Source organism: Phymastichus coffea, unplaced genomic scaffold (genome assembly GCF_024137745.1).
Source record: "Phymastichus coffea isolate CEN01 unplaced genomic scaffold, Cenicafe_Pcof_1.1 PCOF00038, whole genome shotgun sequence".
NCBI classification, from domain to species: Eukaryota; Metazoa; Arthropoda; class Insecta; order Hymenoptera; family Eulophidae; genus Phymastichus; species Phymastichus coffea.
Window position 1 is genome coordinate 218,125 of NW_026706849.1, and position 17,558 is coordinate 235,682.

Sequence of the window (17,558 nt, forward strand, 5' to 3'; positions counted from 1 at the left end):
CGCGTAATACTAATCCATATACATTTTCCTCAATTTTGGATAGAAAATCAACAAAAGGAAAATTGTTTCGTAATCGGGGAATAAGGAGCTATCATCCGCTATCGATATTATTTCTTTTTAAACAGGAGAGAAATCTTCAATGCATATTGCGCGCTGTCCGAACGCCCGGTTTTCTTTCGCAATTTTTTTAAAATCGGAAAATCCGGAAATGAAATTTTAAGAGGAGACTTAATCCGGAAAAAGGGAGAAAACATTTTAACTCATGAAAACTCAAAAATATGTTTAAAAAAATTTTTTGGGCGTCAGCTTCACAGGTCTGGTATTATGATAGAACAGCCACAAATGTACAACAGACCTAGATGCATTATGAATAGGAAAAAAAGAAGTTTGAGATGGGGGAACGGATGCTCATCGCTCGTCCAAGCTCAATCCCAGACTCCTCGAGTGTTTAAGGCCCTCGCCACATATGCGCATATGCGCGCGTACAAGGGCGTACAAATCACTAAAAATTTTGATAGTGCCAATAACAGAAAGTTACTAATATTCCTCGCATGCCCCAAACGAACACACTTACTCCTGGAAATAACGTATCATAACGCTATATTATTGAAGGTTATGATACGTTTGTTCCGGGAGTAAGTGTGTTCGTTTGGGGCATGCGAGGAATAGTAGTAACTTTGTTGGCACTATCAAAATTTTTAGCGATTTGTATGTACGTTTTTGTACGCACTCGTAAGCGCGCGTATGCGCATATGTGGCGAGGGCCTAAAACGCTGAAATTTGTGGTGACATCTAGCGTGCTTAGCGGTACTACTAACTACGTAGTCATACGATACTCAAAGCATAATTAATTATTTCAATGATTGCTTATGAAAGCATGTACATACTTGTCATATAAAAAAATGTAAAATAAATATAGTTTATAATAAGACAATAAATTAATTTTATGATTTTTAAAAATTAAAGTCTGCCTTTTCAAGAAAAAAAATTTGTTTAAATAATAAAAATGAAATTTATTTAATAGTTGAAAACAAGTAACAAAATTTTTTTTGAAGTGTTATGATGTTATGTTGTCATTTTTTAACATCAGGGTAACTGTCACATTACATTGAAAATAACCGTAACATATGCAGAACACGTATGTACTGCGCAAGGTGCACAGTCCGACTTCAATACGACCATTACGACCCCTGCATTTGGTTCACACTTTACTCGAAGTTTATACAGCCGTCCGAACATTAATTTACTACTCGAAGTCGTAAATTCAAGAGAGACTCGCGAAGTTTAATATCTAAATTATTTTCGACGTTGCGTTCGAAACCACCAATGCTAAGATGATTAATCTTTTATTCTTCTAACAATCTGGACAAGCATTGAATTATCTTACAAGCCACACGATAGAAATAACGCAAATGAATTCTCAGTGCAAATAAAGTTACTTTAGGCTTTTCAACAGTGATGTCATAGTAAGCAATAATATCATTATCAAATACTTAATTTTACTTGACAAATCAAATAAATTTAATTATATTGATCACGTAAAAGGAATGAACCTTTTTAATATAAAGTACATAATACTTACATGATAGATATTTCGTTATTTATTATCTTAAAGGAATGATTAATTCAACACCATTGTTTGTGTATTAAAAGTTATATCGATCATTGTAAGTAGTCAACTGGCTTATTTATCTTTTTTTAAATTCCTATGCAAGGAAAATAAAATTTTTCCGTAAATTACAGGTTGTTTTCCTCAATTGTGTACTAAGGAAAGATAAATATTAATACATAATTTATGTATTTTATGTATTTCATCAAATACATTGCGATATAAAATCATAAACTTACCTAAAAAAACGTTAATTTTGTGATCTTGATAATGAGTGCTGACAATCAATTATCAATGACTAACTCAATAAACATTGACCAATTGGAATATAGTTTGGTCTCAACTGCAATTAACCAAGATGTAGCAAATGAAAATCATTTGCAAACTTTAGGATTAGTTGTTAGTGATGGCTTACCTAAATTTAGATTGAATGAACCTGGTCCATCAGCTCTTGCAAGTAGCATTTTCCAACAAAATAATATGGTGATCGATGAAAATGAACAGTCATTTGTAGTATTAAGTAAACCATCATTAGAATCAATTAGAAATACTTCATGGGCTAACTATATAGAATTACAAGAAAAATGTGCATCTGCCGTATGTCTCTATAATAATTTTCACAAGATATTACATGTTAAAGCAAAGTAAAATATTTGTCTTTCAGGATCTTACAGGTTTAATATCATTCATGAGTCCATCTGAAATTGAAGAGAATTTTAAGAAAGTGTTAGAAGAAAATATGAAATTAAAAGAGACTCTAAAGCAGAACAATACTACTATGAAAGAACAATTTAATACTATCACTACATGGCAAAAAGAAGTGATGACAGTTTGTGATACTCACAAACAAAAATTTATAGAAACTAAAGAATTAATGAATCGATTGAAAAAACAAAATGATGAGCTACAAGTATTATATATTTTACTATTTATCAATAATTTCCAAATATTAAAATATTAATTAAATATTAATTTTGAATTTATTTTGTAGGAACAAATTGCAAAAAATCAGTCTTCAGAGACATCTGAAGTCAACAACATAGCTAATATTTCTATTGAAAATGCTGATTCATATTCATTATTAAAAAAATCAAATTATGTCAGTATAGAAAATATTCCAATACTTTCTAATTTAAATACATGGCTTGCTAAAAATCGTTTCAAGCAAAATAATGAAGAACCATCAGAAGATGAGGTAGACCTTGAAATAAAAATGAATATTATGTCAGAAGAACTACTGCAACTAAAGCTAAAACAGTCAGAAATGCAAAAAATTATGGAAGATGTAAGCAGGCAGTATCAGACAGATATTGCATTATTAACTCAACAGTTAGATAAAGCTAATAAAGAGCTGCAGGCTAATAAACAAAAATCTGATGAAATAAGTTCATCTGAATTGCAAATACTTGTGAACGAATGTTATGAAAAATATATGGAGTTGAAATATTTGAATGAAATTATTACATCATTGAAGAAACAGTTAAATAACTATGAAGAAGATGTAAGTACTATCTACACATTATTTAACTCTTTTATTCTGGTCATGTAATTAAATTGAATTTTTTCCAATAGATTTTTTTACCTGTTAGCATAACTTTAGAATTGCATGATACTTCTGAAGAAAAACAAGTATTGCAAGAAAATATTGATTTTTACAACCTAAAGTTGTCAGAGCTGAGGAAATATTTTTCTTCTCAATCATTACAATATCTTCGTATACAACAAATTTTAAAAGAGTCTGTTGATATTATTGAATTATTTGAAAATTCAAATGATACCTTCAACAAAGATGTGAGTGAAGAAAAAATCAAAGAATTAAAAAAAAAATTACGTAATTATCGAAAAAACTTAATTGATGAGCAACTACACAGTATTAATGATAAACAAATAACTATTAAAATTCAAAAACAATTTCAAAAAATATTATTTGATTACAATTCGGTTCTATGTGAACTAGAACTTGTGAAAAATGAGAATCTTAAACTGAAGACAATGCAGGATAAAGCAACTGAAGAAAATTCACAAAAGTTAATAGAAATTGAAAAATATTTGACAGAGGAGAAGAAAGGTTTGGATAATGAAAGAGCTAATTTATTAGAAGAACAATCAAATCTTCATGCAGAAAAAAAACTTATTATTGAAGATAAAGAAAAAATTGAAATGGAACGTAAATCTTTGATATTAGAAAAAGAAAGATTTGCAGAAGAAAGAATTAGTCTGCATGAAGAAAGAACTTCACTAGATCAACAAAGTCGACTGTATGAAGCAGAAAAAAGTTCTATGCAAAAGGAAAAAATATATTTTCAGAAAAATCTAGAACGTTTAAAAAAACGTATTAAAAATTTAACTGACGATTTAGGTAATGTTAGTGATACTCTTAATTTAATGCAAAGTGAAAACCGCAAATTAAAGGATAATGTAAGTTTTTATGTTTACTATTACATTTTGTATACCCATATTGTTACGTAGTGAATGTAGTTACGGAAAAACATTTTTATTTTCCTTTCTAGGAAGAATTACTTTCTGCTTATAGAATTCAAACCGAAATGCGCGAAAGGCAATTCGAAGAAATGCGCTTAACGCAAAAAAATCTGCAAGACCAACTGCAGGCACTTTCACTGGTAAACCTTCGTAGAGAATATGAAGGTTTTTAATTAATAGTAAAATTAACAAACAGTAAGTGTTTAACAATCTTATTGTAACGATTAGGTTAAGATTTGATTTAAATTATGGGCTCTCAAAAGTCGCTGCTAGTTTTTAAACGAAGCTTGGCGACTGCTAAAACTTGAATTCCTATAATTTTCTAATTAAATAATGTTGTTATTTATTATATAATATTATTTAAACGATGAAGACAAATTCTATTTAGTAATTAACAGTATTTATTATTTTGTATGAAAATATGAGTGATTTCACATAAAAAACTATCATTATTCAGTACTATTTTCTTGATTTTTTATATTGAAAGTACGCTTTAAGTGATACATTCTTCTGTAACAAATTTTAATATTTGTGTTCACTTTCATCCACGTTTGTAATATTATTTTATATTTTATCTAGCTTGGATATGTAAAAATCAATTGTACATCTATTACACAGATTCATAAAGTTAACGATATCGATATACTTTTGCCGGAGAAACTATCCCTATGTATTTGTTCGACGTTGAATTCAAATCCGAAATAAAATTAGCGGACCACCAAGGTATTTGGTAAGAAAAACGCTAAATTATGTTTTTTGTATTTATATGGGATTTTAAACTTTATGCAAAGTAATCGATTACAATCGACTTCAACGGACTGTTGAAAAAGATTTGTGTCATTCGTTATAAAATATATTTAGAATACATAATATGAAAATTTATTTATTACAATTTAGTTTTTGTTATTTAACCGAATTTAGTGTAGGCTGAAATAGTAAATTTTATATTATAATCTATTTTATTTTCCTTCGAAATATTACTAATCTCATATACAAACAATGGTTAAGGAAAATCCCTCATGTAATTAAAACAACACTCTTGAAATTTCAACGTTTCGCCATAAATTCATGGCCTCTTCAGGAAAACTTAATTAAAAAAATTATGAACAATTAAAAACTTTTTTTTTAAACAAATCGACATGATCATAACACTACAGTACACATCCAACAATAATAATAAAATCATTCGTACTCACAACTGAAGCTTCTCAATAAACAATACTGTCGGATTATAAATGTTGTAAAAGAGATGCGCTCTTGTCATTGAATTTTATTTGTGTGATTCGAATTGTTCGGGCATCTCCGTTTCGTGCTTGACTCTGATTGGTTGTTTAATTGCTTACTATATTGACATTTCTAGTATATAGACAGTTGTACCACTTTGAAATTCACAGTTCATTTTATATCTCTGACTTTTCGGTTTGTTTCTGAATTGTAAAAATATTTTATTAATTAACATTACTATGACTTAGGTTTTCTATAGTTGTGAGTACGAATGATTTTATTATTATTGTTGGATGTGTACTGTAGTGTTATGATCATGTCGATTTGTTTAAAAAAAAAAAAAAAAAAAGTTTTTAATTGTTCATAATTTTTTTAATAAAGTTTTCCTGAAGAGGCCATGAATTTATGGCGAAACGTTGAAATTTCAAGAGTGTTGTTTTAATTACATGAGGGATTTTCCTTAACCATTGTTTGTATATGAGATTAGTAAATTTTATATTTCCTATTTCAGGTGCGTCAAAGGTTTTTTTGATGAAACGCGAAGTTAACAGCACTAGTTGGAGGCGAGTGTTGTAACGAGTTTTTGGACACTCCGTGCGGAAAGTGCGTTTTTCCCGCACGCTCGGCAAAAAACGTACGTTGAAAATCGCACTTTCCACACGCCGTATAAAAAAATACGGTACGGTACATGTTCGGGAAAGAGTTTCTCGTCTCGTGTACCATTGCACCCTCGCTTTACTCGGGCGTAAACGCTACACGAGACTAGAATCTACTTTCCCGCACTTGTATCGTAATGTACTATTATCAAAAAGCTTTCAATTAACGCAGTTTTTAGTCGTATAAGAGCCGTAATAAGCATCAAAGGTGCAATTTGGAAATTAAAATTTGAAAAAGCATATTTTAGTTGTTTTTGTTGATAAATAGGAACAAAAATGCGTCTCAATGTATTTTGATCCATATGATTCAAATAAAAGATCATTTTTCAATTTCTATATATTTCCAGAAACCATTATATCACCATAAAGAATTGTATTTTTTTCATTTACTGTAATATAGTCAAATGGCTCCCTAGACTAATATCGTCAAAAAACATGTCACTTTTTTCTGTAGGTCAGAGTAATAGTTTACCATTGATTTTAGCACTTCTAAGGTTAGAAAGAAAGATATCATAAACTTAAGTACAGAAAAGAACACAAGTATTTTAATGAAGCGTATAATCAATATGAAAGCTCAAGGCATGGTATCGAATTAAATACTTTGTAGAATTCGTAATATATATTAAAGTATACACAAATTATATACACTTATATGTTTCATACGTTCATACTTTCAACTACTACACTGAGAGAAATAAGGTAGTAACATCTACATTTGTAGTAAAATTTACGATAAACTGTAATACAGTTTAGATGTATCAAATTGCAGAAAAAATTACTATGTTGTACACAATAAATTTTAATAGTATCTCCAACAAATTTTTTGTGTAGTATAAATAATATTTACTATTCATTTAATAGTATTGCTGCAATATATAAATTTGTACTCTTAATATAGTAAAATTTGTTAAAGAAACCTTTTATATTTTACTTTGTAACATAGTAATATTTGTAACGGACTGTTTATATTTTATGAGTAGTATAATCAATTTTACTAATCAGAAAGAGTAAACAAATAAACATTACTTTTGACAACTATTAATTGTAGTTATTAGATATTATATTTTCGAAATCTTACTTGTACTGTATTATAGTATATTTCAATTAATTTTGTTATACTTAAATTTAATCTCGATAGTAAACTCACCTAACCTAACCTACGATAGTTCGGAACCAATCCCGTGTATATATTTTGATACATCACTGAAATCGAAATTCTCTTATACAGGGTGGCCAATTTTCATCGCCCCTTTAAGATATATATATATATATATATATATATATATATATATATATATATATATATATATATATATATCTCGATTAGTAAGCTTTTTCTTGAAAAAAGTTTCAGACTTGTTTCTGAAAAGTTGTTTAACTTTGAGGGGGCCACGTTTTGGTGATATTGCATTTGACCTTGAACATGTTTTTCCAAGGTTATGTTAAGGTCAATGTTGTTTTTTAAATAGGAACACCTATTTTTGATGACAGATTTGGATTCGGCGGGAAATTTTACGTTCAGGTATTATAACATGCGTGGGGGTCCATGAAACCCATACCCCATCCCCAAGGTCATTTATTGGTCAACCTCTTGTTTTAACGGGAATCCCTATTCTTGATCAAATATTCGCATTCTACGTTCATTTCTATGTTTAGACAAGGTCATGTCTGTGGTGTCTAAATAATCTCATTCCCAAAGTCATTTTAAGGTCAACCTAGGAAAACGTTATTCGCAGTCTACATCCATTTTTGCGTTTATACAAGGTAATACGTGTAGAGTCTAAGTGACCGCAACCTTATTCCCAAGGTCATTTTGAAGTTAACCTAGAAGAATATTCAGGAGTTTCACTAAAGGGTGCTTGTTTACCGTGAGTTCCCGTACCTCTCATCGAGGTGCTTGTTTATTGTTAGTCTCCGTGTCTCTTACTTCTTATCCACGAATTGCTTGTTCAAAGTGGCCGCCATTTGCTTCAAGGTATAGATTCAAACGCCTCTAAAAATTCTCAACTGTTCTTAACAACGTTGCTCTTGGAATAGCTCTGCAAGCTTGACAGATGCGAATCATCATATCCTCCCTCATTGTTAACCGTTCTGCATAAACAACGTTCTTGAGATATCCCTACAAATAAAAATTTGACGATGTGAGATCCGATGAACGTGGAGGCCAGTCGACTGGATCTTCTCATCCGATCCATTGTTCTCCGTACGTCACGTCCAAATAATTACGAACAATTCGTGCGAAATGAGCTGGCGCGCTGTCCTGTTAGAACCACAATCTTCTTCTTTTTTCTAAATCAACATCTTCTAACATTTCTGGTAACCTATCCCTTATCAACTCTAAATATCTGTTTGCATTAACGTTTCCATCGACGAAATAAAGTCCGACGAAATAAAGCAACCGTTTACTATACTACACCATACTATTAGACTGCACCGATATTGTCTATCGACATATTTGTACCAATTGGGATTCGTATTTGACCATTAATGACAATTATATCTATTAAGTTGACCATCGCTGTAGAACTTCACCTCACCAGAAAAAAGTACAAATCTGAAAAAATTAGAATTTTCTTGTATCATTCTCAAAGCCCATTGACAGAAGTTGATACGCATAGCAATATCATTTTGTCTTAAGTCTTGGACTACGGTAATGTGGTAACCATGAAGTCTATTAAGAATAGACAAAGCTGTTGTTCTAGGTATACCAATTTCCCTTTCTATTTTTCTGCTGCTGATGTGAGGATCCAGATGGACAGCCGTTAGAACAGTTAATATGCGAGCATCCATTCTATCAAATTAACGGGGTCTGCGTCGGCGAACAAAATATTCATTTAGAGCTCGTTGAGTCAATCGCCATAAAGTTGTATGATCAGGATGTCTTCTATTCGGAAAACGTCGCGCATAAAGTCTTGTCGCTACTCTCTAACGATTACGACACTTTCCGAGAACTAGAATCATATCATAATTTCTTCGGGAGGATAGTCGGCCATATTCAAAATTTTAACTTTAAATTAGACAATTAATACAATTTTCGATAAACGATCAAAAAGAAGATGCCAAAAAGATGTCACAACAACCAAATCAATAGTAATACCGAAAGTTCACAATCTAGGATACCTAGAAAATTTATAGAAAAAAAATAAAAGATTTTCACACGAATATCTACAGTCTACTATAAATATCTTCAACAAATATAAAGAATTCTACATTGGAGACCGTGGTATGTCAAAAAACACTTTAAAACACTGTATCAAAATTTACTATGTATAATTTCCAAGTATGTTATTATTAAACACCCTGAAGGACACCAATCTTACTATAATCATTATGTTACTACACCGTAAGTTTTACCTTCTTTCAAATGGATTCGATTGCCTAGAATTTGTAAGGTATACATTGGAGGAATCATAAGTCATAACAACCGAACATTACGACCAAAAGTTGCTGACTGATTTGTTCTTAGATTTATTTTTAAAGTAGGATTGCAGGCATATAGCGATTTTCAAAATAGGATTTTCCAATCTAGGTTGACCTCGATATGACTTTGGGAATAAGGTGGGGGTCACTTAGACCTCACAGACATGATCTTGTCTAAACGTAGAAATAAACGTAGAATGCGAATATTTGATCAAAGCATAAGATTCGCGTTGAAACAAAAGATTGACCAAGAAATGACCTTAGAGATGGAGTGGGGATCTCATGGACCCTCATACATGTTACATTATCTGAACGTAAAATTTCCCGCTGAATCCAAACCTGCCATCAAAATAGATGTTCTTATTTAAAAAAAACAACATTGGCTTTGAAATAACCTTGGAAAAACATGTTCAAGATCAAATACAATATCACCAAAACATGGCCCCTTCAAAGTTAAACAACTTTTCTGAAACAAGTTTGAAACTTTTTTTTCGAGAAAACGCTTACTAATCGAGATATCTTAGTGGAGCGATTAAAATTGGCCACCTTGTATACTAATCAAGTAGCGCAATTAAAAGCTTAATTTTACTCACAATAACTTCTACTTCAATATAAAAAGAAATTTTACTACAACTTCTTCATTTTAGTATAAAAAATTAAAGTCCATAGGGTGAATGTACCAATGCCCGACATGTTAAGTGGCATCTTTGAATGCCGTTATAAATACAAAAAACACTTTTATCATATTAAAAAACTGCTTATACAATTTCCAGAAAGGTAGAATGCAAAAAAAAAAAAAAATTTAACTGATTCATTAGATTTAATCATCAATAAATTAAAAATAATATAAACGTTGAATTTGCTATTATCCGACCACACTCATCCTGATATCCGGCCACTCTAACTTTCATAGTATTTTATTTACAAATTTAATTCAGTTCAAATTAAATGATGAATATATGAATTTTAAATTAAATAATCAACATTTTAAATATTTAAATAAATCAAATAAAGCATTTTAGGTTAACATTATCTAGCCGGATAAAATGATTACAGTGCCCTTTGATCCCCTCGAAAAAGTAAATAGGCCATTATGTCCAGCACGTTCAGAAACCCCTTCTGCTAAATTTTCAAACTCCTACATGAACCTGGACTAGTAAAAGACCCCATTTTATGTTTTGGAAATTTTTAACGATATTTTGGTCATTTTTAGAACAAGAAAATAATTTCTTTTTTCATTTTGTAGAGTTTTTCAAATCCCACAAAATTGTCTGAACTAAAAAAAGTTTGGCGCCAAATCTAAATTTTTATAATGTTCGAAATATTAAAAAAATTTTATTTTCGAAAATGAAGACATACTTCACCCTGAAAAAATATACAGGGTGTTTCATTTTAATCCGAACGCATAACCTAGTAAAAACAAACGTTATCAAAAAATGACCTCTACAAAAGTTGTAGGGGTTTAGTAAGGGTTTTACTTAATAGTTTAGTAAGGGTTTCATGCAACACCGATTTATAACAAATTATTGATACAAAGTAAATTCTTTTGCAAGTTTTATTTCAATTGAACGCATTGATGCATAGTAGATTCTATTTATTTGTAAAAGTTTTTGTGTTAACGATAATAGCTATTGGATATGCATATACAATTATACATACTACTTGTAATTTATAATTGGGGTTTTGTGACATACACAAATAAATTTAAGCTGAAAAGTTTCTAGTAAAAATTTGTATTGTCAAGTATGCAAAATAATGACGACAGGACATTGGTGTATCGTTCAATCAATTTGATTAACCTGACTCTTATACATGTCATTTACTCATGATCTAGATTCATTCAATTGGTGGTGTTACTTTCTGTCATTATAAATATGTCCTCACCAAATTATTTGATATGTTTTATAACGTGAATGTCAAATTAGTATTCTATAATATTTTACTATTCTAGATATTGAAGAGGCTTTGGATTTTATATTGCTTAAATTAATACGGACTTGCATTTTATGGAGTTATTGTCATTGCAATAAACTTTTTTCTTGATAGTCAATAATATTACTTTCGTTCATAAACTTTGTTGAAAACTATTTCATCAAATTTGTCCACATACATTCTTTTACATAACAACTTTAATAATAACTTTATATCATAAACAATTTATGATACATGAAAGTATACATCAAAATAGCCAGTTTGTATGTAAATTTTACTATCATTATTGAAAAATTAAGGTGCGTTTTTACCGAAAATTCTATTTTTTGTATTTCTTGACCTAGACTTTTGAAATTTGGTATGTATATTATTCATATGATAACATATAGAAAAAAACTTTTTAAGCTATTTTGAAACTTTTTTTATGTTTACATCTCTTCATATTTTTTTTAAGGTTTATATCTCTCCATATTTAAGCCTATTTTCAAAATGTCTCTTGCGCAAACTACTTTCACCAATATAATTATTCGAGGACTTATTTTGTTTCTAAAGACTCAGCGAATAAAAGTTACATGCAATAAAAGTTACATAACCTTTGATTTACAAGTGTAACATGTAGGTAATTGCACTTCTCATGATGTAATGGTGCTAATGATAAATGTGTGATACATGTTTTTCATGTATTTTTTGACGTGAAATCTAATGGCACTATTTATTTTACCGTACAATTTGAATATACGGCGCTAGAAGCGACAAACCATGTTTTAAAGGTTTTTATGTTTTTAGGTGTTCTACCAATTTTAAAAATTAAAAAAAAAATTAAAGGTATGTTTCCAGAGTTAAATTATACAATATATTTTTTTTTCAGGGTGGAATATGTCTAAATCCAAATTTTACAAAATAAATAAAAAAATTTTTTTCTAACTCAAAAACTGACCGAGATATCGTTAAAAACCCCCTAAACACAAAATAAGATCTCATACTACCTCAAGTTGATATAAAGGTTTGAAAATTTAGCAAAAGGGGTTTCTGAACATGCTGGACATAATTGCCTATTTACTTTTCCATGGATCTCAAAGTGCATTTTGACCATATTATGCGGCCAGACCCTTTACATTTTTTATCAATTAATTTAAAAAGCGCAATGGTACTTTTTTTGCTCTCCTTTTGCTCGTTTGCTTAATTGTGTAATCATCTATTTTTTCCTGTTTAATTTTTTTCGCTAATGGATTATATCTTCTTTTTTAGACTGCTCGACAATACGAGTATTATTTTGATCTACGACCACAGCGGATTTCTTTTTTGCAATATTTTTCTTTGGTTTTACATGTATTGTTCTGTTTTGAATTTGCTTTTTCTAATTTTTTCTTTTCGCAGATGATCTTTTTTTGTTCTCTAACAGTTTCTTGTTTTTTCTTACTATTATGTTTCTTTTCAAAATGCTTTCGCTATTCGGCGGATAATACAGTATTTGGTAGTTTTCTCTTGTCTCAGAGTACCAGTTTGTAACATTCATTTTAAAAAGGAGAGGTTTATAGAAATAACAGAGAGAATTGGAGTTTAAGAAAGGTATGGGTCGTGCGATTTATTCACTTATCAAAAGTCGTCCCATTATGCCACTACTACATTCATACTCAAATAAACAATTCATTAGGGTCAAATCATTGATTCGAATACGTCGTTATTACACAAAATAGTGTATCATTTATGACTTTTCGTCGCAATATTCTAAGAATAATAAATATTCGTCATATAGATCATTGTCAGCTCTCACATTTCCCGATCGTACAATTTTAAATTTTACATTTAACTTAACGAAATCGCACGCTCGCTAGAATACTTAGCTCAGCCATCCGTCGACGGTTGAACGCAGGCTCACCGTCCGAGAATATAGTGGTAGCGCGGCTACCCTCTGACTAAGGCTTCTGCTCTGGCAGTTGTAACGTTTCCACTCGTCAGTGTCCAGAAGCTTTGCCTTTCCTTGAAGGATTCAAGGCATTCAACGTAGCACTTGGTGTAGAGAGAGAATCCGCAGAGGTAGAATCCGAGGATTCCCCAAATTAAATAGGGAGAGATAAGACTCGGAGTCTCGAAGAGATGTTTCCCTATTGGCGGTCCCCAGGTGAGAGACAGGGATACAGTGATTTGACACATTATAGCCCGAAATTCCGTCCTCGATTCGGCGCAAAACGAGGAGGCGCGCCGAATCTCGACTCGGTCGATAGAGCGATAATAGGCGAAACATTCAAATTTTGCCGTTACAGGCTTTTTTATTTTATGATATTCTAGCCGAGAATTCAAACCATTGATCATATAAAATCTATCGCTCTTCATCCATCTGGATTCTGATTTACCAATCATCCATGATTCTGGGACGCTGTTGGCTACTTCAGGAGGCAAACGAATGTATGGATAGACAATCATAAGCGTAACTACTTGCTGTGATGAACATCAAAACAGTGATTGTTTCTTTCTCGTTCCCAACATTCACTTCATAAATGTTTTTCGATGACTTTGGTCCAAACCTTGCCAGTATCTAGACATAGTTGGAAAGCAATCTCATCTCCATTGAGTATTCTAGATGGTTGATTGAGAATATATTCACAGTTTATGGATTTCAAATACTTGTGTAGATGATCAAACCATTCTTCAGATACTAAGGCTTTGCCTTTTAAAATACCTTCAGCAACTTTCTCTGTTACATCAGGATGCTTCTTCATGAAACCATCATACTATTTGATACACGCACACTTTATAATAAAGACAGAATACTCACTGGATTATTCTTCTGAATTTCACGTACATATACCACATAATAATAACATTTACTTATTGTCTTAATATGTGAGACAGATTATAAATAACAATTCGAAATAATAAAAAAATAAACATGCTTAAAGACTCTTGTATGCTGGTGTGCTTGGACACGCAATATCAGCCGCCCAGTCTGAAGTAATGTGATAAACAGTTCCGGGCTGGTTGCGGTGCGAACAAGGAGAGATATGTTTGGTGGGTATTGGTGGCCTAAGCTACTGAGTCCCATACTTGGCGGGCTTCCGTCAGTTGTCCGTAAATGGAGTCAGACTCTCCTCAAAAAAAAAAAAAAAAAAAAAAATTGATGCAAATGTACCAATTTTTCAAATATGTCTTAGTTATATTACGATAAATAGCAAAGTTTACTGCAATAATAATAAGTATTATAAGCTCATTTCTCTCAGTGTATTTAAGCTTATAGATTTTTAAAAGTAGTTAATAATATTATTATTTAATAATTAGTTAATAATATTTCGATTCATTTTAATGTAGTTAATAATATTTGAACTAATAATTGACTTTTTATTTCAATTTAGCGAAGATCATCTAGATATTGCAACATATGTGCAGAATAGTGTATCTCACGTGAAAAACATAGGATACGTCACTGTAATACATTTGACTAATGTGTGAAGTACTTTAATCCAACTTTAGACACACAACAAATGAAGTTTCATTAGTCTACCAATCAGCGTATTATTTAACTTAATAGTATTTATTTGAGTTCATTTTATTAGTAAAATCGCAAACTTGATCAAAATTATAGATATAAAAGTATGAAATGAAATACAATGACCGATTAAAATAGATGCTTTCATTTACAATCGTTTACTATAAATAAAATATAAATAAAATTGTTAACCTTATAATGACAAATTTTACAAAATTTACAATATCGTATAGTTTTAAGATGCATTATTTCAAAATTTTTTTCAAACAATCAGTAATAGCTTTTATTTTACTATGTATGTTGAGTCAATTTAGCATAATTTTTAATTTACTTATTTTGCGAGGAAAAAAATTAAGTAATGATATTATAGAATTGAAATAAATAGATGCCATCATATTAAAAGAATGTTGAAAATATAATATTTTTATAAATTTGAAATTATTTTGTATAGACATTTATTTACTATAATGTATATGCTACCATATTTTAAATAATATTGTATGAATAGGATTTGCCATGTTAATATAAAATAACTTATTTTAATAGTATAGTTAATTAAGCTGGAATGGGCGAGTATATCTCCCTCAAACATATATTCTGGAATAATGTTTAAAAACAATAATAGTTTGACATCGGATTTCATTTCAATTAAATATAAGTATTAAATTTACGTTGTGTGCACAGATTCTTTGTTATTAACCTTCAAACACTACATTGAGCATATTTATTTCAAACGTGGTTTAATAATTGGTATTTATTACCAAACTAAAAAATCTTTAGAAGTTTATTCAATAAATCAGATAATTATAATCTTGTCTTTTTTCTTTTTCTTTTTGTGGTATATTTTTTTTATTACAGCATTTCAAACCTTTACATATAAGGTTTATTTCTGTTTTACAAATAGCAGTTATAAGATATTAATTTAAATATAATGTTTATACTTCCAAGTTACAACTTTTTAAGAAATCAAAGATATATTGACAGGTTTCAATAAGCGGTTCAGCAATATTTCAATACTTAATGGTCGATACATATAGAGTTTACGCATTTTTTTGTACAAAAGCAACTTTTATTTGCCATATAGTTCGCACTACCACATTACATGATTTAAATTTTCATACACTTTTCCGCAAATACATATGTGGTGTCTCGCACGAGGTCGCTACTGACACCACTTGGACGCCTGCGCCGCCAGCAGCGCTGACATCCGCGCAGCGAGGAAGTAGCTGTGGTGACGCTCAGGTGCTGGAAGATAATATAGCAGCTGATGCCGATCGGAGCAACCGCTCCTTCTTCTCCTTCCGGACGCTGACCAGCGAACACTCTCTCGCGCACGCGATCGAATCGATTATTGTAATTGCCTCGTGGCAATCCAATTTTGTAATTCCGCTTCGTTGTCGATTTGATTTGTGCTCCATCTTGTTGGAATCTCAAATAATAAACTGTAATTTTGCCCCGTTTACACCCATCAAATTTCACTTCGTTCCAGTCTAAGTTTCAGCCGCTTTGCAGAATTACCAAACATAAAGGTGAGGACGTTACATTGATTTTATTCAAGGATTCAGCTATGTGGTAGTGATTGGCTCTAGCAAGATTTAATGAAATAATGAACTCTCTAGACAAGTTTTTATTCTGTAACCACGGGTTTTTGTTTGTCGAAAAGAATATTTTGCAGTATAATGTGCCTTTTTTGAATCCTTTGTTTAGAACGATCTCGTTCATCTTATCAGTTACATTTTCCTTAAAAGATTCATAAATGTCAGTGTAACAAATTTTAAGAAAATTTAAATACGCTTTCTCGGTACCTTGTTTCGCTAACTAATCTACCCTTTTATTCCCTTCAATTCCTACATGGGATGGAATTCAGAAAAAATGTACGATCAAAAATTCGATTGCAGTAAAAGGTTATGACTAATTGAATTAACAAATTTCTACATATAAATTTAATAAAAGTTCTATTACTTGGAACATATTGATTATAACTAATTATAAAAGTTCTTGTTTTAAAGCTATTGCTATGAGCTCCAAAATGATATCGTGTACGATGAATAACCCAATAACCCAACCCAAAATTATATATGTCATTGTACATTTTCCACCAGTAATATTGGGTAAGTGTTTTCTGTACCCCTAAATGTTCTGTTGAGATTAAACAGTGAACGCTTTCCATTATTTTCTTTTGATACTCGTCAGGAGCAACTAATTTACTGGATCCATTAGTGAATCATATTACTCATGATACATCCTCGATTTTCTAGTCGGGATATTTTTCAGGTTTCTCTCACTTCGTTCCGTTTCCTTAGGTACCAATAATCTTTTAAAAACTGTTTTAAGGTCTTCATTCTTTCGCGACAGCGAATCTGCTACTTGATGTAGTATGACTTTACGATGTTTGAAGATTACTCGTTCCTGCATCAGGTCACATATCCAATATATATCCAACCCTGCCTTTAGGTTCTTTGATGTTGAATAAGTAGATTAGTGCCAAATAGTCCGTTATGACTGTATAGTTAAGTATCCTTCAAGGTATAATCCTAATTTATTAATGGAATACATTACTGCTCATAATTCTTTTTCTGTTACCGAATAATGTTTTTCTGATCCGGTTAATTTTCGACTGATATAAGCAATCAGGTATTCATCATCATCACATTCCTGAGTTAGTATATCTCTAGTTGTAAAATCGTTTGCATCTGATTTTACTGTAAACAATTTGCTAAAATCATGCTAGCAGATGCCTTTGTTAGCACGC

At 30.8% G+C, this 17,558-nt stretch overlaps 1 protein-coding gene across 6 annotated transcripts; it reads left to right on the top strand.

Moving 5' to 3' along the window:
* The first annotated feature begins 873 nt into the window (after window positions 1–873).
* On the top strand, window positions 874–15,600 carry LOC131663732 (uncharacterized). 6 transcript variants are annotated; one of them, XR_009301874.1, is made up of 9 exons: window positions 874–904; window positions 1,091–1,667; window positions 1,744–2,206; window positions 2,274–2,519; window positions 2,601–3,110; window positions 3,182–4,027; window positions 4,120–4,285; window positions 4,670–4,820; window positions 14,673–15,600. XR_009301874.1 is itself a non-coding variant. In XM_058934317.1 (9 exons), exons 4-8 carry the CDS (start codon window positions 1,880–1,882, stop codon window positions 4,261–4,263), a joined length of 2,073 nt encoding a protein of 690 aa, XP_058790300.1. In that variant the 5' UTR covers window positions 875–904; window positions 1,091–1,466; window positions 1,546–1,667; window positions 1,744–1,879; the 3' UTR covers window positions 4,264–4,285; window positions 14,673–15,600. The 6 variants fall into 6 exon arrangements, 5 of the variants coding, with proteins under 5 accessions (XP_058790301.1, XP_058790300.1, XP_058790302.1 ...); XM_058934317.1 differs by lacking the exon at window positions 4,670–4,820 and having other exon boundaries at window positions 875–904; window positions 1,091–1,466; window positions 1,546–1,667; XM_058934319.1 differs by lacking the exon at window positions 4,670–4,820 and having other exon boundaries at window positions 875–904; window positions 1,091–1,466; window positions 1,590–1,667.
* The last annotated feature ends 1,958 nt before the right edge of the window (window positions 15,601–17,558 follow it).

What these genes read in the sequence shown, in the direction of transcription:
- LOC131663732 (XM_058934318.1), top strand. Translation starts at nt 1,880, where the DNA reads ATGAGTGCTGACAATCAATTATCAATGACTAACTCAATAAACATTGAC. An exon ending in AACAAAATGATGAGCTACAA is followed by an intron (nt 2,520 to 2,600) that starts GTATTATATATT and finishes TTTATTTTGTAG; the next exon opens with GAACAAATTGCAAAAAATCA. An exon ending in ACCGCAAATTAAAGGATAAT is followed by an intron (nt 4,028 to 4,119) that starts GTAAGTTTTTAT and finishes TTTCCTTTCTAG; the next exon opens with GAAGAATTACTTTCTGCTTA.